Genomic DNA, 19921 nt, shown 5'->3' with positions numbered 1-19921 from the left:
TACCTTAATCAAATATATAAATTTAAGCATTTGTCTTAATTTTGTCAAAATTTCCTTGGGAAACCTGGAATGGGGAACTAGCATGAATTTTTTTATTTCACTGGCGGATAGAAAATTATTTTCTGAATTCAACAAAGAAAACCGCATGTAAATCTGAGTTTTCCTTCGCGAGATATTCAATGATAAATATAACAAATTTTAAAGCGCGGGAAAAACTCCCTCACCCCCCAAGTCACTGCCGACGAAACCTCGATGACATCAAAGGTGCATAAACATCACACGAAGCTATTGTTGTGATTGTTTGTAATAGTTGCCAGCATTTGTGAGAGCTTCGTTAGTGAGACTAGCTGATTATTTTCTATTTAAAGATAAATATCCGAAGATAGAGGCTTGGAAGCCCTCATATTTTGTATTACTTATAATATTAATATCTGAGGAAGGACATAAAATATAAAACTGGAGCAGTTAAACCAAAAATTTTATAATACCTAAATAACATCATTGTAGGAGTCTGAGCCACGGCAGTTGGAAGGGGGATACATTATTTGTATGTTGATGTTATCGACGGCATATCATTCATTTAAGTATGTAATTAGGACAATTTTGATGTTTACTAACGTCCGCTATGCTTTTATATACAATAGCTTTATCCATTCATTCGTAGGTACCAGAGAATTTGTCATTTAGGACTGCCTGTGCTTGTATTATGAGGTGAATTCCAGTCAATGGCCGTTTTCCAATCCACGTAGAATGCACTCATTCCCTCTCTCCCTTGTACCCTGCTCCCTTACTAATGCTCTGCTGGCGCCATAAAGTGTGAACGGAATTATTGCGAACTATTGACAGTAAAAAAATGTGACACACAGGGTAGTGTTAGGACATTAAGTGGTTGATTTGAGAATCAATTTCACCTTTAGACTCATATTTTTGCATGTGAAGAGCTAGAATTCACAATGCCAATGTAGTAGCACGTAAAAGAGCTCACATAATAAACACAAAATTACGTAAAACTCCAGTTCAAGATTTCTGATTTTTCCATTGCCGGCATTTTCACGTCCACTTCCCACGAGGGCACGTTAACGAGGGAGCATCCGCGTTCCCTTGTTCACTTACCCTTTGTTCCCTTGCGCCCTCGTCAATTGGATCCACCCTTGCTGTCGTCACATACGTACGTCGTAAGTTGACGAATGAAAAGTGCACGAAGGGTGAATAATTGAGAATTGGAAAACGGCCAATGCAACTTTAGCTCGCTGATTATAGACATCTAGGAAATTTTTTTTGCCAAAATAGTGTTATTTTCAACGTTACATCTCCCATTAAGCTACTGTTAATAATCACAGTGCCAGTGGTTGTAATTAGGGATGAGTCGATTCCAAATGTCGATTCTCGATTCCACCGATTCTCGGGCACGGAATCGGAATCGAGAATCGATCGCCTAAAGTCGATTCCGATTCCATCGATTCCAGGAAGATAAATGGTTTGAGCATAGACTATAAGTTTGGGACATAAATGCTGCCACACACCTAAGCGGCCGCGGTGTCAGCCATGCCTGCGCGGAGGATACGCCCGGCACGCGGGAGCTGCGACGAACATACCTAAGCGGCCTCGGAAACATGAAAATGCCGTCAAGAGCGACAAACCGACGAACCCTGAAATGGCGCGTGTTCATGAGCAACTCTCAGAGAAAAAAAAATTGGAAACCTCGGGATCGGGAAGCAAGGCATGCGTTTTCCGTTCTTTTATTAACCGCTGGTCACGGCAAATCAAATTGTTACGATTATGAATCACATTCGGAGAATTCATCTGGACCACCAATTTTAAAGTATAATAGATCGAAATATATTTTTTTACTTTCGAATGATATTTGAAGTCTGATGATAATAAAAACGTGCAGAGAGCGAGTTTTCCTGTGAAAAAAGTTTCTTATAAATACGCGCTGAGAGCGGTTTTTTTATACATGAAACTTTTTTAGACTAACACGCGCCTGCGTCAATAATAATAAATAGACACATTCGCGTTTGTATAGCCCAGTTTCATCAATGCAACCCTTGAGGAAGTTGATACTTGCTTGGCATAAGGCGCCGCGGCCTCCGGGCGGACTTGACTGGTTGCGTTCGGCCGCCACCTCGCACCCGCCAGGCTGCACTAGTATGTATGGACGCCTTGAACGCTACATTATTGTTTAGCCACCGCGGCCAAACGAGAATGTAGCCACCGCGGCTATTGTTATTTTTAGGGATGGTCGGATCGGATACCTCGGATCCAAATACCCGCGGATATTGCCCTTCATCGGATCCAAAGTCGCGGAAGACATCGGATCTGGATCGAAATTTTAAATAATAGCTTCAGTGAATGCAACGCCTCATAAGGGTGGAAAGAGTTCCGATTTTATCTTCGAATGCGTCGTCGTACGTGATTCTTGTTCTCCTCATGAACCGTTTTGTCTGAAAGCTCTGGCAGAGGTTGCAAGTAGAATTTCAGCCGTGGCCAGGATTTTCAGCCAGAAAATAAAAAAAGGAAAAATACGACTGGCACATAGTGTGACTCTTCCCAAGAGATTGAACAATCAACAACAGGTTACAAAGGAGAGGGTTTCAAACTAATTTTAACGCCCTTCTTAATAGAAAAAAACTTCATTTTTCAGAGATTCATTTTTTTTTCATTTTTGTAAATTCATGATTTTTAAATATTTTGTTTCCTTTTATGAAGGAAAGTAATTGTGTTTTTATATTTTGGGGGGTCCTCTCGCTACGCCACTGGTCAGTGGTTCATCCTAAGATTTTTCCTACTTTCATTTCCAAACCCAAGCGTAACACTTTAGGCCCTGAGTATGTAAGATGTTTTTAAAAAACAACTTGAAAGCCCATAAATTAATTTTTAATTTATAAAAATATTAAAATGTGCATGAAAATCTAAAAAGCATTCCATTGATTGTATGTACCCACAATAAACTTGAATAATGACTTTGTGAAATCGCAGGAATTTGAAAGTGCATTTGGATTCGAGAATATCCGATTCGAAAGATCTGGCTCCAAATATCCTGGATCCGTCCATCCCTAGTTATTTTATTCCATTCAATTCTTAAATTTTAATGACAGCAATACTACAAATAAATCAAAATTCCACCTGCTATAAGGAGTAAGAATCGATGGAATCGAGAATCGGGAATCGATTTGAAGGAATCGAAATTGGAATCGGAATCGAAAAAAAGTGGAATCGACTCATCCCTAGTTGTAATGCACAAAGTTTGACAAGGTTGAAAAATATCGGCCAAGAGTTATCAGTGTTCCATCGTGATTTAATTGTAAAAAGTGCTATTACACTATCGATAAATGTCTAACAGTCATGTAAAAATTGTCTGTGGCGTGTTCACCTTCATTGTTCACTGTAGATATTACATTTCACTATCAAGCTATCAAGATCAAAACTGTGCGTGAAGTTTATTATTCCATTACTTCAACAAATAGTAGTGGGAAAAGTCACCTGTGTCACTTGCGTGGGCTAATTTAAGGCTTTAAATCAGTGAATAAATAGTTGTTTTCATCATAACAAGCTCTGTTATTGTAAGTTGTACATGATGAATTTGAAGAATGGTGGTGACTTCCAGTTTTTGATAATTGTATTTGCCTATTTCCCACTATATTTTTATGGTATATTCTAGTATATTGTTTATGGATTTATGTATATTATTGAAATAGGTGTAGCTTGTGTGTGTTTGTTGGCAGCGGAACGGATTCGTGATGTGGATAGTATGCAGACTGTTTTGCTGTGAATTCGTACTGCAGGATGGATATGAATACATTCTCCGCTAATACGGCGTTGCCAAATTCAACAGAACAGCTCGTAAGCTTACGATCGTTATCTTCCAGTATTACAAGTTTCTTATACATCTCGATTTGCCGCCGACATATAGCAATAATTTGTCTTAACAAATTCCATGAGGGCCGTGGTATCAAATTTTGGTGCCCCAAAAAAAAGGCTGGTGTCCTAACACCCCCTGCCACACGCCTTTTAGGCGGCTTGCGGGGTATTATGTAGATGTAGATGACTTTTAGGTGTACTATTCGAACGAGCGGCAACGTTATCATCCATTTTTTGATTACTCAAAACATGTGAAGTGAAACGCTCGTCTTTCATCATCCCGATGTCGCATTATTAATCATCATCACTGGTCCATAACAATCCTAGGATTGGTTTGACGCAGCTCTCCACTCAGTTCTCCTATCAGCTAATCTTTTCACACCTACGTATTTCTTCTCTTTCACATCTCTCGTTACTTGTTCCGTATATTTTGTTCGAGGTCTTCCTTTTCCATTCTTGCCTTCCACTTGTCCCTCGACGGTTGTCGTCATCAGGCCATCATGTCTCAAGATGTGGCCTATAAGAATGTTCCGTCTTCTTATTAACGTTCTCATTAGGCTTCTCTTCTCTCCTACTCTTCTTAGGACTTCCTCGTTACTAACTCGGTCGATCCATTTGATTTTCATCATTCTTCTGTCGCACTACATTTCAAAGGCCTCTATCCTTGCTTTCTCCGCTGCGGTCATTGTCCATACCTCATTTCCGTATAGGAGCATACTCCAGATGTAGTTTCTTATAAATTGTTTCTTTACTTCCATATTTAAGTTTCCCGCTGTAAGCAGGTCTCTCTTTTGGTGGAATGCTCTCTTCGCCTGGGCTATTCTGCTGATAATTTCTTTCTTACTTCTCCCGTCACTAGTTATCTTGCTTCCCAAATAACAGAATTCATCCACCTCCATCAGTTTTTGCCTCCCTATTTTAATGTTATTCATGACTTCTTCTCATCTGCTGCATACTAAGATCTTGGTTTTCTTCGTGCTTATTTTCAGTTGATATCTACTCATTACCCTACCCATATTAACCAGAATATTTTTCAAATCCTTCTCTGTTTCTGCTATAACGGCCATGTCATCGGCAAATCTTAGCATGCTAATTTTTTCTCAATGGATATTCACTCCCAATTCCTTTTCATTGATTTCATTAATGGCTTTTTCAATGTAAACGTTGAAAATTATGGGTGACAATGTGCAGCCTTGTCGCACTCCTTTCCTAATTCTTGCTTCTTCACAGCTGGGCCCTGATTTTATCACGGCTACTAGGTTTTTGTATAAATTGTGGATGATTCTTCTGTCATTATAAAGAACCCCAATTTCCTTTAGGATTCCAAGCATTGTGCTCCAATCCACGTTGTCAAATGCTTTCTCTAAGTCCACAAACGCAACGAATGTTGGCTTGTTCTTTTCCATTCTCTTCTCTATGAGCAGTCTTAGGGCCAATATTGCTTCCCTTGTGCCTTTGTTTTTTCTGAATCCAAATCGGTCCTCATCCAAGTACTCTTCTGCTTTTCGTTCTATTCTTCTATAGATGATCCTTGTCAGTATCTTTGACGCATGTGTAGTAAGGCTTATGGTCCTAAAATCTTTGCACTTCTCCACTCTTTTCTTCTTAGGAGTAGGGATTATAATGTTCCTCTCGAAATCCTTTGGTATCTCACCTGTCGTATACATTTCACTAATGATTTTGTATAGCTGGTTCAACGTCTTCTCTCCTGAATTTTTAATTAGCTCTGCAGGAATGTCATCAATGCCAGACGCTTTATTTATCCTGAGGTCTCTTACAGCCGCATCAAATTCTGATCTTAAAATTGGGGCTCCCATGTCATCGGCATCCACTTCCCTCTCGTTTTCGATAGCATTCCTTCTGAGGCGACTTCCTTTGTACAAATCTTCCAGATATTCCTTCCATCTCTTCCCTTTTTCTTCATTTTCAATCGATACTTCTCCGTTTTTGTCCCTAAGGGTATTACATCTTACCTTAAAGTGGTTCCTCACTATTCTATAAGCGGCCTCTACTTTTCCATGTTTAAAATTGTTTTGCATGTCTTCGCAAATGCTTTTCATCCACGTTTCTCTAGCCTTCCACGCTTTACGACATATTTTGTTCCTTATTCTCTTGTAACGATTCTGTCCTTCCTCTGTTTTCACAGCCTTGTATTTTCTTCAATGAGATCTAATACTTCCTGCGTGATCCATGGTTTTTTCATAACGAATGGTTTTCCAACTCTCTTCCATTGGTTTGTTGGTCGTATCCTCCCCTATTTTATTTTCTACAGCCTCTTTAAAAGCCAGTTGATGCTGAACCTCCCTTAATTTTTCAACCTGCCATATGTTTCTCAGGGCTTTCTTCAACTTTTTAAATTTAAGGTGGCATTTCATCATAACTAGGTTATGGTCACTATCGATATCTGCCCCTGGATAGCTTTTGCAGTCCTTCACCTGGTTCCTGAATCTTTGTTTCACTAGAATGTAATTGATTTGGAATCTTCTACCGTCTCCTGGCATCTTCCACGTGTATCTTCTTCGCAGGGGATTTTTGAATAAAGTGTTGGCAACCACTAGCCTGTGCTCCGTGCAGAATTCAAGTAGCCTTTCTCCTCTTTCATTTCGGTTACCCAACCCATATTTCCCAGTTATTATTCCGTCTCGACCTTCGCCGACGACGGCGTTCCAGTCACCTAAAATAATAAGATTTTCTTCCCCTCTTACCTGCTTGATAACTTCCGCTATATCTTGGTAGACATCTTCTACTTCTTCGTCTTCATAATCTGACGTTGGCATTTAAGCCTGTACCACTACAGTAGCTGCGGGTTTAGTATCTATCTTCACCATTACTATCCTTTCATTAAACTGCAGGTAGCTTTTAACACGCATCCCAGCGCTCTTTCTAAGCATTATGCCTACTCCAGCATTACCATTTAGCGATCCCGTGTGTATCATTCTGTAGCTTCCACTCCAAAAGTCTCCTTCCTGGGGCCACTTCATTTCGCTGATGCCTAATACATCGAGGTTCATTCTTCGCATCTCCACCTTCAAGTTCTCTAGCTTACCGCAGGTACGAAGTGATCTGACGTTCCATGTTCCTATCCATAACATTCTATCTCGTTTGACCGATGTACCCTCTAGAGAAATCCCCGCCCGGAGATCCGAATGGGGGACTAGTTTACCTCCGGAATATTTTACCCGAGAGAATTCCATCATGTCATTATATAAATTGAGTGGAGTAGCTGTGACTCCTCGGGATGATAATGTGGTGGTTTCCCCTTGCCTTCCACATTGCAGTACTACAGCCGTTAAAGTAAATGTTACCACGCCCGTAGTGGAATGTGTGTCGCTGTACCGACCAGTATGGTCTCCACCTTCGCACATGTGAAGAAGAGCTGCTGCCCTCTCCCCCGGGTGATGAGAGGCATAATTGTTGGCGGCCCCCAGTCGCCAAGTCACGGTATCTTCACAGGTTTAGTGTATCATTTAGATGGCATATCTCACCCAGGGATAGACCCATACCGCCTCGGATAACCGCCGCTTTTTGTCCACGACTGCTTATTCAACGAGAGAACTCGCTTATCTCGCAGCTAACCTCTATATCTAAAGGTCGACCCACCATCTGCAACCCGGTGGACGCATTCGGTGGCTTTAAGCTCAGCCGCGAGGCATTATTAATATCCCAAGCAATAATCGTGGCACAGCAGCAATAGGAAAACTTTCCCAAGAATAACAGAACAAAATTAAGTGACGATGAGCGGCTAAATACTCCCTCAAAACAAATATTACAGCATACGCTCAGCGTATTTCCCAACTCCCTACGGTTGTTTAGGCACCTATGACGTCACGCCTGGCCTCGTCAGCGCTCGGGTGTCTTCGCGCAGTGGTCGGCAGAGAAATTTTTCTCAATTTTTAAGTCAATTTTTAAATTTATTTTGTTGATGAATGGAGAAACTTTAGCTATTTTTGCGAGCTAATGTATCCATTTTACTTATTCAAAATAGTTTTTATAGCAATCGACGACCCATGCAAGTTCCCCATTGTGCTGGAATTTTTCTGCTCTGGTTGGTTGCACTCCCTGTAATATTTTTACGCTTTGTCTTCTCGATTTTTACATCCTACATCCTGTTGATCTTAATCTTATTCCTACTGATCCACATAATGGGGGGCGCAGGTTGGAATTAAGGCTAGGGGGGGTTTCAGGGCGCAACTAGTACAGTAGATTCTGGTTAATTTGGATGTTAATCGGGACTTGTGCAGTTTGCCCCAAGGAAGCGGCTGCCCCAATTAGGTGAACTCTCTTGTATATGGCCTTAAAAAACTTTGAAATGGTAGAAAGAAGACTAAAGAATGTTTATAATGCAACATAAGTTTATTAAACTATTAATTTGATTAATAAATCAGCGAGTTAAGTTAATTTATTATGATTTTTTAGAATTATAACAATTAAGTTAAAAATATTTTTCACAGCCTCGGGCGACGCTGAATGAATGTCTTTTACTAAGTCCTATTAAACAAAAGTCTTATCCTCTTGCCGATTGTATAACAACAAGAGCTTTCAAAATAGGGCAAGAATAGAAACAATTGTGAAAAATAAGAGTAAAATCAAAGGAGGAAAAAAAAAATAGTATTCTGAAATCAAAAAAACTTTAATTTCGTCGCGAGTATAGAGTCTATGTCGCCGATCATGGCCCAATAAAGCGGCATAGGCTGTCCCAATTAAGCGGAGAATACTCTGGGATATTCCTCTCTATTGGGTTCTGTTCTTCAAGATTTGCCCCAATTAAGCGGCTGCCCCAAGTAACCGGTGGACCCATTAAACGGAATCTACTGTACTGAGGTGTCTGGTGGCGTGGCATACCTACCAGGATAAGCGGGAGGTGCGGAGCCCCTCTGCAGAAAATAATTGATATAAATGGTTTAAAATGGTTAGTTTTACAGTCTTCTGAGGGATATTTTATTTATCCTCACACTATTCTATGAGTAATATTAACCCTTAACCGGTGACGTGCGGTCTGAGAGACCACTGCGTTTCTAAAAATATGAATATTTTCAAAATTAATATTTCAAAATATCTATACTTTTCGTTAGCTTCATATTTTTCTATATTAAGGATATCCCACTTTTAAAATTCAACATTCCTTTTATTAATTTCTGTAAATTTGCTATTGAATTCGATTAGCGGTCTGCGAGACCACACGTCACTAAATTAGAAAAGTCAATATAGGTAATGCTGTTGGAAATGATTCAGAAAGTTATTATAAACAATTCTTAGTGATTTAATAAGCGCAAGAATAATTAATATTTTGTTTGTAAGCATCTTTAGTGGTACAAGATGGATATTTAAGCACTTAATTTTTCTGAAATTTAGGATAAGTGACCATTCAAGTAGTTTCTGAAGGCGAACGCAAAACAAAGGAAATACAGTTTTTATTAGAAATATCACTCATTTTGTTATTTAAATCCTAAAATTTTTTTAGATGTTATCAATAATTCGCATCAAATAGTGGTGAATTTCTCGTACCCCTATCAAGCAGTGCACATATAATGTACTTTGTAAATTGGAACCAATTGAACTCCGAAATTTTGCGCCCCCACGGCTGGAGCGCAACATTTATTTACAGGTATCTTTCAGCAGTCGGTCTCCTCCTAACTGTTTGGGGACAGAACATCTTAGCATCGGGATGTACCACAAGGAGAAGTAAAAAAAGCAGAGGGAACACCGATAGTGAAACGTCGAAATGCAAGTGACGTTACTTCTACATTTGTCCGAAGCGGATCTAGATCCGAAATTTTAAATACTAGCCTCAGTGAATGCAACGGCAGTGAATAAGGGTGGAAAGAGTTCCGATTCTCTCTTTGAATGTGCCGTCTCATGCGATTCTTGTCCTACTCATGAACCGTTTTGTTTGAAAGCTCTCGCAGAGGTTACGTAGGAGAGTTTCAGCCGTGGAAAATAAAAAAGGCAAAATACGACTGGTACATAGTGTGACTCCTCCCAATAGATTGAACAATCATCGGGGGAATCTCAGTGTCAGGAATTTGAAAATGCATTTGGATCCGAAAATATCCAAAGATCCGAAAAATCCAGCTCCGAAAATATCAAGGATCCGATCGGAATCCGGATCCGATAAAAATGGTGAATCCGTCCATCCCTAATATATATTTAATTAATTTTCTGTGTCAATTAATGTAGCATTCTCTTCTAGTTTCATGTGAAGGAGGAGAAGGAGGACCCCCTCAGTGAAGGCGATTATCAACACACACCAACTCCAAGTGAAATTGCAAGCGATGTCTTCGACCCCCTGGCAACGCATGGCCTGGTGAGTGAACACTCTCATTACAGACAAACCTTTTCACATCGCAATGGAGGGGACCAAAATTTGGGCAATTTGATGTATGGAGGTTCACTATGGAGAGGTTTCAGTTATAGGCACCATTTTTTCATATCCTTCAGAAATGAAAGGCACTACAGTCTTTTAAACCATTATATTTATGTGTTTAAACAGACATGCATGCGTAAGTGAACATATATTTATTAAATACACCAAAGGATGAATTTCGCCGTTAGAAAAATATTTGACTAAGCCGGGATTCGAACCCGGATCTCCTGCTTGTCGGTCAGGAGTATTAGCCAGTTCCACCACTAAGCCATTTTCTCAGAGCAAACTTCGGGATCAGTTTTACCGAACAAGATGTTGACGTCACAAGTCAACACTGTGGCACATGTGGCGAGGGTCGTGCTTACTAAGCCACTGTCGGGGTGAAAACCTTTATTTTTCCACTGGTCTGCGACGACGAATTTCAAAGCACTGCAGGACCAAGTGACTTTGTACACAGTCGTGCGCACGGGTGCAAAGTCAAATATTTTTTCATGGCGAACTTCATCCTTTGGTGTATTTAACTTTGCACCCGTGCGCGTGACTGTGTACAAAGTCACTTGTTCCTGCAGTGCTTTTATATATTTATTATTTAATAATAACAAAAAGCAAGCGCTATTGTGTGATTTTTATCATGATTCGAGAGAAAAAGATGTGATCTCTCTCAATTCAACAGTCACTTAAAATGATTAGGATAGTTGGATACCTTTTAAGCGAGTGATTGCGTGTGAGTTTATTCAACAGAAGCAGCCTTAGCGAGGCCCCCCCAAAACCCTTGCGAAGGTTTCCTTCACTGTTGAACGAGCTTTTGTGAAGGGTTTCTGGTAGAGAGGTTGGGGTTGATCACTGCTGCGAATCTTCCCGTTCCAGCATACCAACACAGTGTTTTGTTTATACCTGCGACGAGGTCCCCTGTTACGGCCATTGGAGTGATTCATTTCCCAGTTGACCTAGAGGCCGTAGGGCTCACATTTTCATCTAACAATCCGGACTCGACCAATCCCTTCCCTCCTGATGCTGAGCTTCAACGGTCACTTCAAATACCATATTTACCCGTTGAAGCCAGGCACCTTCTATCCGGAAATGCCAGTGAAAAAAAGGGGGTGCGCCACTTACACCAATCCTCCAATTTTCAATGTAAGCCGCGTACATATTTCCCTCAAATTATTTTCGTTTATTCCTTCAAAGTTTAGCAGTGAACTAGGAAATCTTCACAGGAATTACATTTCCAACATTATTTCATCGTCATTATCAGTCAACACTCCTAAGATTGGTATAGCGACGTATTTAAAGTAATTAAATTTTATCCAGTAGTCTTCATGTTCACGGTTTTTGGTGGGTGAAATTCAGTACAGTAAAAAGTATTTAGGTATTAAAAGCATACGTACTTTATCTCACTTGGAGAAATAACGTTCATAACATATGTACTAAATTTTAGTACTATGTGATATGAATGTAGTTTTGACCATTTAACATTCTTCTTAACTGGGATTTCTAAAACCAAATAATTTGTATATTATCAATACACTAGTGTTGGGTAACGAATCGCAATCAATGCCTTTCCTTTTCTTTGATAAAGGAAACTACCCTCTTTACAAGGGTATTGGGAAAAAGAGAATATGTTGGAGAATCCATTGTTGTATTGCCTGGTCCAGAAATTAACACACTCGAGTCGATTCTTGCGAGTAGTTTTCAAAGACTGTAGATCAAAGAGTGCTACTTGCACATCCTTAATGAAATAAATTATCATAATTAGTCAACAATCCTAAGAATGGTTTTTTTACCCATATCTCCATTCCTCTCTCCTATCCGCTAGCCTTTTCATAGCGACGTATTTCTTCTCTTTTACATCCTTTATTACTCTTTGTCCTATTTGTAACTCATTCGAGGCCGTCCCTTGCCCTTCTTCCCTTCCACTTGTCCTTCAACGATTGTCTTCATCAGGCCTTCATATCTCGTATTGTAGCCAACTTAGTTTTCCCGTCTTCTGCATAAGGTTTTTAGAACACTTCTCTTCTCTCCCACTCGCCTTAGCACTTCCTCGTTACTTACACGGCCAATCCATTTTATCTTCATCAACCCTAAGATTGGTTTGACGCAGCTCTCCATTTCTCTCTCCTATCCATTGACCTTTTCATATTCGACATATTTATTCTCTTTTACATCCTTTATAACCCTTAACTCATTCGGGACCGTCCCTTGCCTTCTTCCCTTCCTCTTGTCCTTCTACAATAGACTTCATCAGGCCGTCGTGCCTCAAAACATGGCCAATTAAGTTTTCTGGTTAAGGTACCGTATAAGCATGTGTAAGAGGCGCACCCCTATTTTGAGCATCGAAGCGATGAATAATAAAATTTTGCGGCATTTTTTTAATACTATCGCGCGTGTTGCAGACGTATATTCGATAACTGTTAATTGAAAGAGGAAATTTTGATAACTGCGGCGGTAATAGCGGCATAAGAGGGAGTAGAAAGAGTTCCGATCCTCTCTTCGCATATGCCGTTGCTCTACGACGCTTGTCCTATTCTCGAACAATTTTGTTTAAATGCTCTCGTAGGAGTATTGCAATAGAATTGCAGCCGTGGAAAATATTAAGGCAATACACGACAGGCACATAGCATGAACCTTACCAAGAGCTTGGACAACAATCGGGGCAATCTCAGTGCCGTAGGATAATAACCACGTCGTAGATTTAATGGAGCCACATTCGGCCCTCCATCAGCCAATGCCTCTGCCGTTTTTTTTTTCCTTTCTGAGACCCCACAGGAAAATAGGAAAACATCAAGTTACAGGGGAACAATCGAAACATGTTTCATCCCCACCCCGTCTCACCAACTGACCTAGATCGATCTCCCAGTTTATGGAGGCCAGACGCTAGGTGAGTCATCTATTGAGCACGAGGATATCTCTATAGCTTTCAATAATTGTATGACACGCACGAGGTTCAAAAAAAGAAAGAGATCTAACGCGACGTATCTCTGACAGAATTTAAGTATTTTAAGCTCTAATTGTTTGACACAAAGGTTTGTAGTTACAAAGAGGCTACTAATATTCAAAATAGTCCAAACAGGACAATTTCGGAAGAAACAAGCGTAGCATAAGCGCATTCAAACAAGACGGGACGGACTGGAAACTTTAGGCAACGCAAACTGTGTATATCACATTGCTGAGCCTTCGGCCCTTCGCTTTGAAGGCAACGACGTCACATGCAAGATCGGACGTGTTCTTCCCTTGCTCCTTCGCTCATAGCCTCGTAGCTTGAAATACAGAGGGGAGGGAGCACGCTCCTTCCCCTCCGTACTTCGTTGCTTGCTTCGAAGACGGAGGGATCGCGCTCCTTCCCCTGGACCTCTCCTTCCGCGCTCTTCACTTATAAGCATTTCTGATTTCTTCCATCCACAATTTAGTCCAACAATGAACACACTCATTCGAATTTTTTAAAGTGCAGGTTTTGATACCAATATAATTTTCAGTAGCAATAATCCTCATATTAGCATCTGAAGATGATTTTTGGAAAATCAGGTCCTCAGCGTAATGGAAATCACTCGGCAAGACAGATATTGACTATTAACCAGGTATGTCCTTCAAAACTACGCGTTTCTCTATGCTTGATAAGCGATTACTATATGCAGTATAAATGCCGCGGGATGCCCACTTGTGGCAATAAATTCAGCACCCCCTCCGGAGCAAAAAACCCTGCGCGATCTTCCATGTTCACCTCTGGGGTACTGACGTGACGGCGCGATGCTTAAAAGAAAAGCAAACAGGAGCATTTTAAAAATACGTCACTAAGGGAGAAACTCCCCTGCCTGCCGCTTGTTTTTGACCTAGGGTTTCAGATGACTGACGCACACTGAAAACCAAGGCCACTCAGTTCCCCTTAGACTTGCGACCGGTAAAGGGGAGGGGGGGAAGATACGAAGTTTGTGTAAGAGGCGCACCCCCATTTTCGGCTGCAATTTCTGGGAAAAAAGGTGCGCCTCTTACACGCGCTTATACGGTATTTAGGAGGCTTCACTTTATTTAACATTATTTAGCCTTATTAATCTCGGTAACATAAATTTATCGATTTAGCAACGAATCAGGAGTTCCTATATTAGACTGCATCCAAAAAGTGCTAGGATGTTCTTTTTCCTCACGAGACGGCACCAAAAATGGGGGTGCATGGGATACACGAAGGCGCGTATTACACGAGCAAATACTCTTCGAATATCTTACCCGTGCGGAAACCCAAGAAAAGTTTAAATACAGCCGACTCCCGAGTATCCGGCTGCGGTATATCCGTGTTGTGGATTATCTGAGCATGATTTACACTCTCGTTCAATATTATCCGCGAACTTTATGAAAAATAAAACCCAACGCAAAACCACCGGAATTACTCCATTATAATGCTAGGGACAACTTAATTGGCCACATTTTGAGGCACGATGGCCTGATGAAGACAATAAGGTGGTTTCGTATTATTTTTATATTCCCTAAATCGAAAGATTATTACTCCTGGAGTACGTATTTCACGCTTTCAGATTTTTAAATGACGTGTTTGAGTACTGATGTGGATGTTTTTTAAATGAATTTATCTATTTTTCCCGATTAAATGAAAAGTGAACATTTTCAAGCGCCCGAAAACGTGACGGCTAGGTAGGAATTCTGGGAAAACTCCGAGTGACGTCGTTCTGGTTCCCCCTGCCTCAAGTGAGGTGACCTTGGGACAAGGCTCTGAGCGCTGATACGATGCAGGATGCTAGCAGGTAGCCGAGTACCATGCTAGCTGGTAGCGCTTGGCTTCAATAAGGATTATTCACGCCTTATCAAACGAAGAAAACTTTCCGACCATAGGAAGTTTTAATAGGTGATAATTAAGAGATGTTTCCCTGAGCTCTGTGCCTCTTACATGCATTGTTAATCTCAGACGATGTAGAACTCCTATCTACTCGTATAGAAACTAGGCTCCTGTGACGTCACGTGGAGTGGCATCGCATGGGCGCCAATCTGGCCTTTTTCAAATTAGGATAAAAGTTGACCATTGCCATTCGCCTAAACCAGTATTTATAATGCCAAATAATTTGTATTTTATGAATACACTAATGGTGGGTAACGAATCGCAATCAATACCTTTCGTTTTCTTTGATGAAGGAAACTACCCTATTGTTGAAGGACAAGTGAAAGGGAATAAGGTAAATGGATGGCCCCGGATTTATTATTAGGAATGCGTGGTGTGGTGCCTGAAAGAGTAGTTTCTGAAGTCGCACTGTGTTTTGAGGCATTCGTGCAAACCACTATTCAGTATCCATGATCACGTGGATTTCAAAACCAGTTCATATATGGAATCGTAATAATACAAGTAAAACCTTGTAATCGCCACCAAAAAGATCACAAACCGGCAAAGAAAGTTCTCAATGAGTCCAGGAATCACTTTAAAATAACAATAACTGCGTAAATAATATGAAATTGTTTGTTTTACGTAAATTATGAACATCACAAGACTAAAAAGTTTCTGTAATTTGTGTTTTTGGATTATACGTGCCGTCTTTCCCCATCATTAGCCATTTGGATAATCGAGAGTCTACTTTATTTATAGAACTGATTTGAAATTACGAAACTCTATTTTACGAAGTGCCAATTTTCCGGTCCCACCGACTTCGTAAAATCTTTCTGTATTCAGTATCCGTGATCACGTGGTTTTCGAAACCAGGCCTTACATGGAGCAGTAATAACACGATTGCAACTATGCTCTCTCCGCTAAAAAGACTGCAGATTGGCAAAGAAAGCTCTCAATGAATCCGGTAAGCCCTCTTAAATAACAGAAGAAATTCATAAATAATAATATATTGCTTGTTTTACATAAATCATGAACATAACAAGACATTTAAGTGGAAGTGTGTGTTACATGTGTTTTTGGATTATTCGTGCCGTCTCTCCCTATTATTAGCCCGGATAATCGGGAGTGTGCTCTACTCTGATTATTGATTACTATTGGTGTCAATGGGTTTCGAGAGCAGCAGCATAATGTGCTTTTTAACGTGAGCTTTTGTGGCCATTGCAGGTCGCAGTCAATGAATGAGAATGCACTGAATTGTTGAGGCCTTTACTTTGTAGAATTCCATTATATGGTTGGAAGGAAATTACTTTGCTTCTCTACAAAACACACACTTCATTGCCGACTACTGGACAGTGTAACCGAAACTAGTCGGCAATAAAGTGTGTGTTTTGTAGAAAAGCAAAGTAATTTCCTTCCAACCAATGAATGAGAAATTGGAAAAAGGTTGTCAATTAACAACTTAAGTGCTGGCTGCTAATTTTAAAGCTCTACTGAAAAATCCAGCCATTTTTACTAAATTCGTACATTTTTTAAAACATTAGCATCAATTATGTATTTATATTGATATGTATTTCAATAAAAATGGACTTTGCTCTGATTAATGAATGAGTTGAATAACATTTATTGCTTGCTTTTAAATATATATTTTAATAGTAAAAACCTACTGTTTTTGAAAAATAAAAAAGTTGCAACAAATTATGTACTGCCATAACGTGCATTATTTTTTTTATAACACTCAGTTTGAATTATTTAAGCCATTGAAATTATACAAAAACATTGTTCCAAGTAAAGCATTCAAAATCCTGGATGACAAAAAGGGTCACTGTACCCTCAACAAACGGTCCAAAGAATTTTCTCTCAAAATAGGCTAAGATAAGGGTGCCGGTAGCTACAGAGGACTTTTCATCCTCAAGACATTAAGTGAATATCTAGCATAAATCTCTTAATAATCACTTATTAAAACTGCCTATGGTCGGAAAGTTTCCTTCCTTAGATAGGGTATTAATAATCCTCATTTAAGCCAAGCGCTTCCTGCTAGCAGGGTACTCTGCCACCTGCTAGCAGTCTGCATCGCAGCGGCGCACATATCCTCGCCCCAAGGTCACCTCCCATGGCTGCAGCGGGAACCAGAATGACGTCACACGGGCTTTTCCCAGCATTCATATTTTGACGTTGCGTTTTCGTGCACTTTTCATTTAATTGGAAATATAGATATTCAATTCAATTAATTTATTATCGTGGGCCATATGGCCCATGAGATAATTTACAAGTGCAGAACAATTACGTAAAAATCATTTGACAAAGGTTAAAAAAAACACTACAGCAAGACTCAGAAAATGCAAAAAATAGAGAAAAAAAAAACAAAAAAAAAACAAAATATAAATCTATACAAGCATACCTATAAGTACAATTGCATCCCGAATGCGGATACCCGGATATCTAGCCACACAGCATTTTCAGACGTATTAAATGCATTTGAAACAGTATCACTATTTATTCAAAGAAAAATATTCAGGTGTAACATAAAAACGTAGGACTAATAGAAAATTATGTCATGAATACAGAATATATACTCACCTCATCCACATCAGTACTCAAACACGTCATTTAAAAATCTGAAAGCATGAAATACGTACTCCAGGAGTAATAATCTTTCGATTTAGGCAATAAAAAAATAATAGGAAACCAGCCTATTGTTCACGGCTGCATCCTAATCTTTTTGCAATCTAAAGGGTCTAAGGTTGTTAAAATTGCAAAAACTGCAGAATAAAAGTACAAGGGTCATTCAATAAGTAATGACCCACATTTTTTTTAACACTCGAGTGGCAGTCACTAATTTAACCTTTTCCCTACTAGGTATTCACGTATATAAACGTGTGGACGTTTCCTGACCCGGGAGATGACGGTCGTATATTTACGTGTGTGATTTTCCTAGCCAGGAGAACAAAAGCCGTATATATACGTTTTCTAGCTCTCCCCCTTTTAGGATGGTCGTGGGTTTATGTTGTCTTTGTCTCAGTACCCAACCCTGCGGGGTTTAGGATTTACCCTTGGAATCCGGGAGCAGGTACCCGGACCCCTCGTCCTTTATAACCCCTCTTAGCGGTACGGGACAGCGGTCATTCAATTGTTTATCCAGTCAGATTTCGAAATAAATATTTGTTCATTTCTCAAGAAAAATATACTAAGAATTGAATTATTTGTCTTTTGAGCAGCGTTTAAAATTATTAAACGAAATTCTACGATAAATATTAACTTATATCTCGAGTTATGTATAAACATCAACATGGAAATTGTTGCTGCATTATATGCGTTAATAATGGCTTTAGAACTTCGTTCAAAATTTTATAATGCTCAGATAAAAATGAGGAATTCAATTTAAAGTCTGCAATTTAGGTGCAAGCAACAATTATCCATTTGCTAAATACATACAAGCAATACATAAGTTTGCTGTGAACCAATGCCGCAGGTATGGTCGTAAACCCGGAAAAGAGGGAGCACAGCTACTCTCGGAGTCCGAGATAATGCAAAGTCCCAGCGTGAAGGGGTCAAAAAAGGTTCTGCGAGACCCTTCTTAATGAATGTCCCCCAAAAATGCTCCGTACAACGAGAAAGAAGTCTCTTGGGGCTCGGTACAGCAGTCATGCTGAGATGAAAACTCAGCCGTCTCGAAAGGGTTAAAAAGCCCTACTGAAAAATCCAGCCTTTTTTACTAAATTCGTACATTTTTTTTAACATTAGCATTAAAGCTATATTTATAATGTTGTGTATTCCAATAAAAATGGACTTTGCTCCTGTTTATGAATGAGTTGAATAAAATTTGTCGCTAAATTTTAAATATGTAATTTAACAATGAAACCCTACTCTTTTTGAAAAATAAAAAAGTTGCAACAAATGATGCACCGCCATAAAATGCATAGTAATTATTTTATTACGCTCAGTTTGAACTCTTTAAACCAAGGAAATCATAAAAACATTGTTCCAAGCGAAGCATTCAAAATCCTGGATGACAAAAAGGGTCACTGCACCCTCAACGAATGGTTCTTTCCATGAAAGAATTTTCACACAAAGTAGGCTAAGATAAGGATGGCGGTAGCTACAAAGGACTTTTCGTCCTCAAGACATAAAGTGAACTCTTTTTCCATCGAGCAGTTGATTTTTGAAATAAAAGAACCGCTAAGCAGTAAACTGGAAAAATACCACGGGCAAAATATTACAGTTTCATGCCGACAAAGTGTAAGAGGCGGCTGCCATCTTACTTACCTCAGTTCCTTTCCCATACAAGCTCAGCGATAACTCCTTTCCTTTCGGCTCCCAGGGTTCCCCTACCACCCAACACAGACAGGAAGCGCTCTGTGACATGTGACTTCTTCTATTTTTTCTGCACGACTTTCCTTATTATCCTGCGGATGATGAGGACAAGAGCGCCCGGTAACTTACAGTCAATAATCAGTCAATAAAGTAGGAAGACGCAATATTACGTCCATGGAATGCAAAGTGTTAACGCATTCTGTGCTCACCTAATGTTCCAACTCAACCTTGGAAACCTTGAAACCAAGAATGAGCCGTGAATTTTGCATTGCGTGCATTAGCGGTCCCTACAATGAGGGAAAATGCACTCGGGCTCCACACGAGTGGTATTAAATATTATGGGTAACTGCCATTGGTAGTCAAGCAATGGTCAATGCTTAAAAAGTTTTCGCTTCGTGGCAGAAAAACCAAATTCCAAATTCACTTTTCACTGAGACTCAAGGAAACGCGTACTGCTCTAGGCACAACGGGGCAGAAAACTAACCCAAGTCCGACAAATAAGTAAGAGAGCTTCATTTTGAGTCCCCCAGTTCCTTTCGTCATAATTGTTTATGTTGATGGAGCAGATA

General features: G+C 39.8%; 1 protein-coding gene across 2 annotated transcripts in view; it reads left to right on the top strand.

Moving 5' to 3' along the window:
* Positions 1-19921, top strand: part of LOC124172708 (endothelial zinc finger protein induced by tumor necrosis factor alpha-like) — a 122492-nt gene that overhangs the window by 15496 nt on the left and 87075 nt on the right. For both annotated transcript variants that reach the window (XM_046552177.1, XM_046552176.1), the window contains exon 4: positions 10052-10165. In XM_046552177.1, the coding sequence (XP_046408133.1) occupies positions 10052-10165 (114 nt within the window). The remainder of the gene's footprint in view (positions 1-10051; positions 10166-19921) is intronic.

Source organism: Ischnura elegans, assembly GCF_921293095.1.
Source record: "Ischnura elegans chromosome 13 unlocalized genomic scaffold, ioIscEleg1.1 SUPER_13_unloc_2, whole genome shotgun sequence".
Taxonomy (NCBI): domain Eukaryota; kingdom Metazoa; phylum Arthropoda; class Insecta; order Odonata; family Coenagrionidae; genus Ischnura; species Ischnura elegans.
Note: the sequence above shows the minus strand (reverse complement) of the source record. Positions and strands in the feature narration are given on the sequence as shown.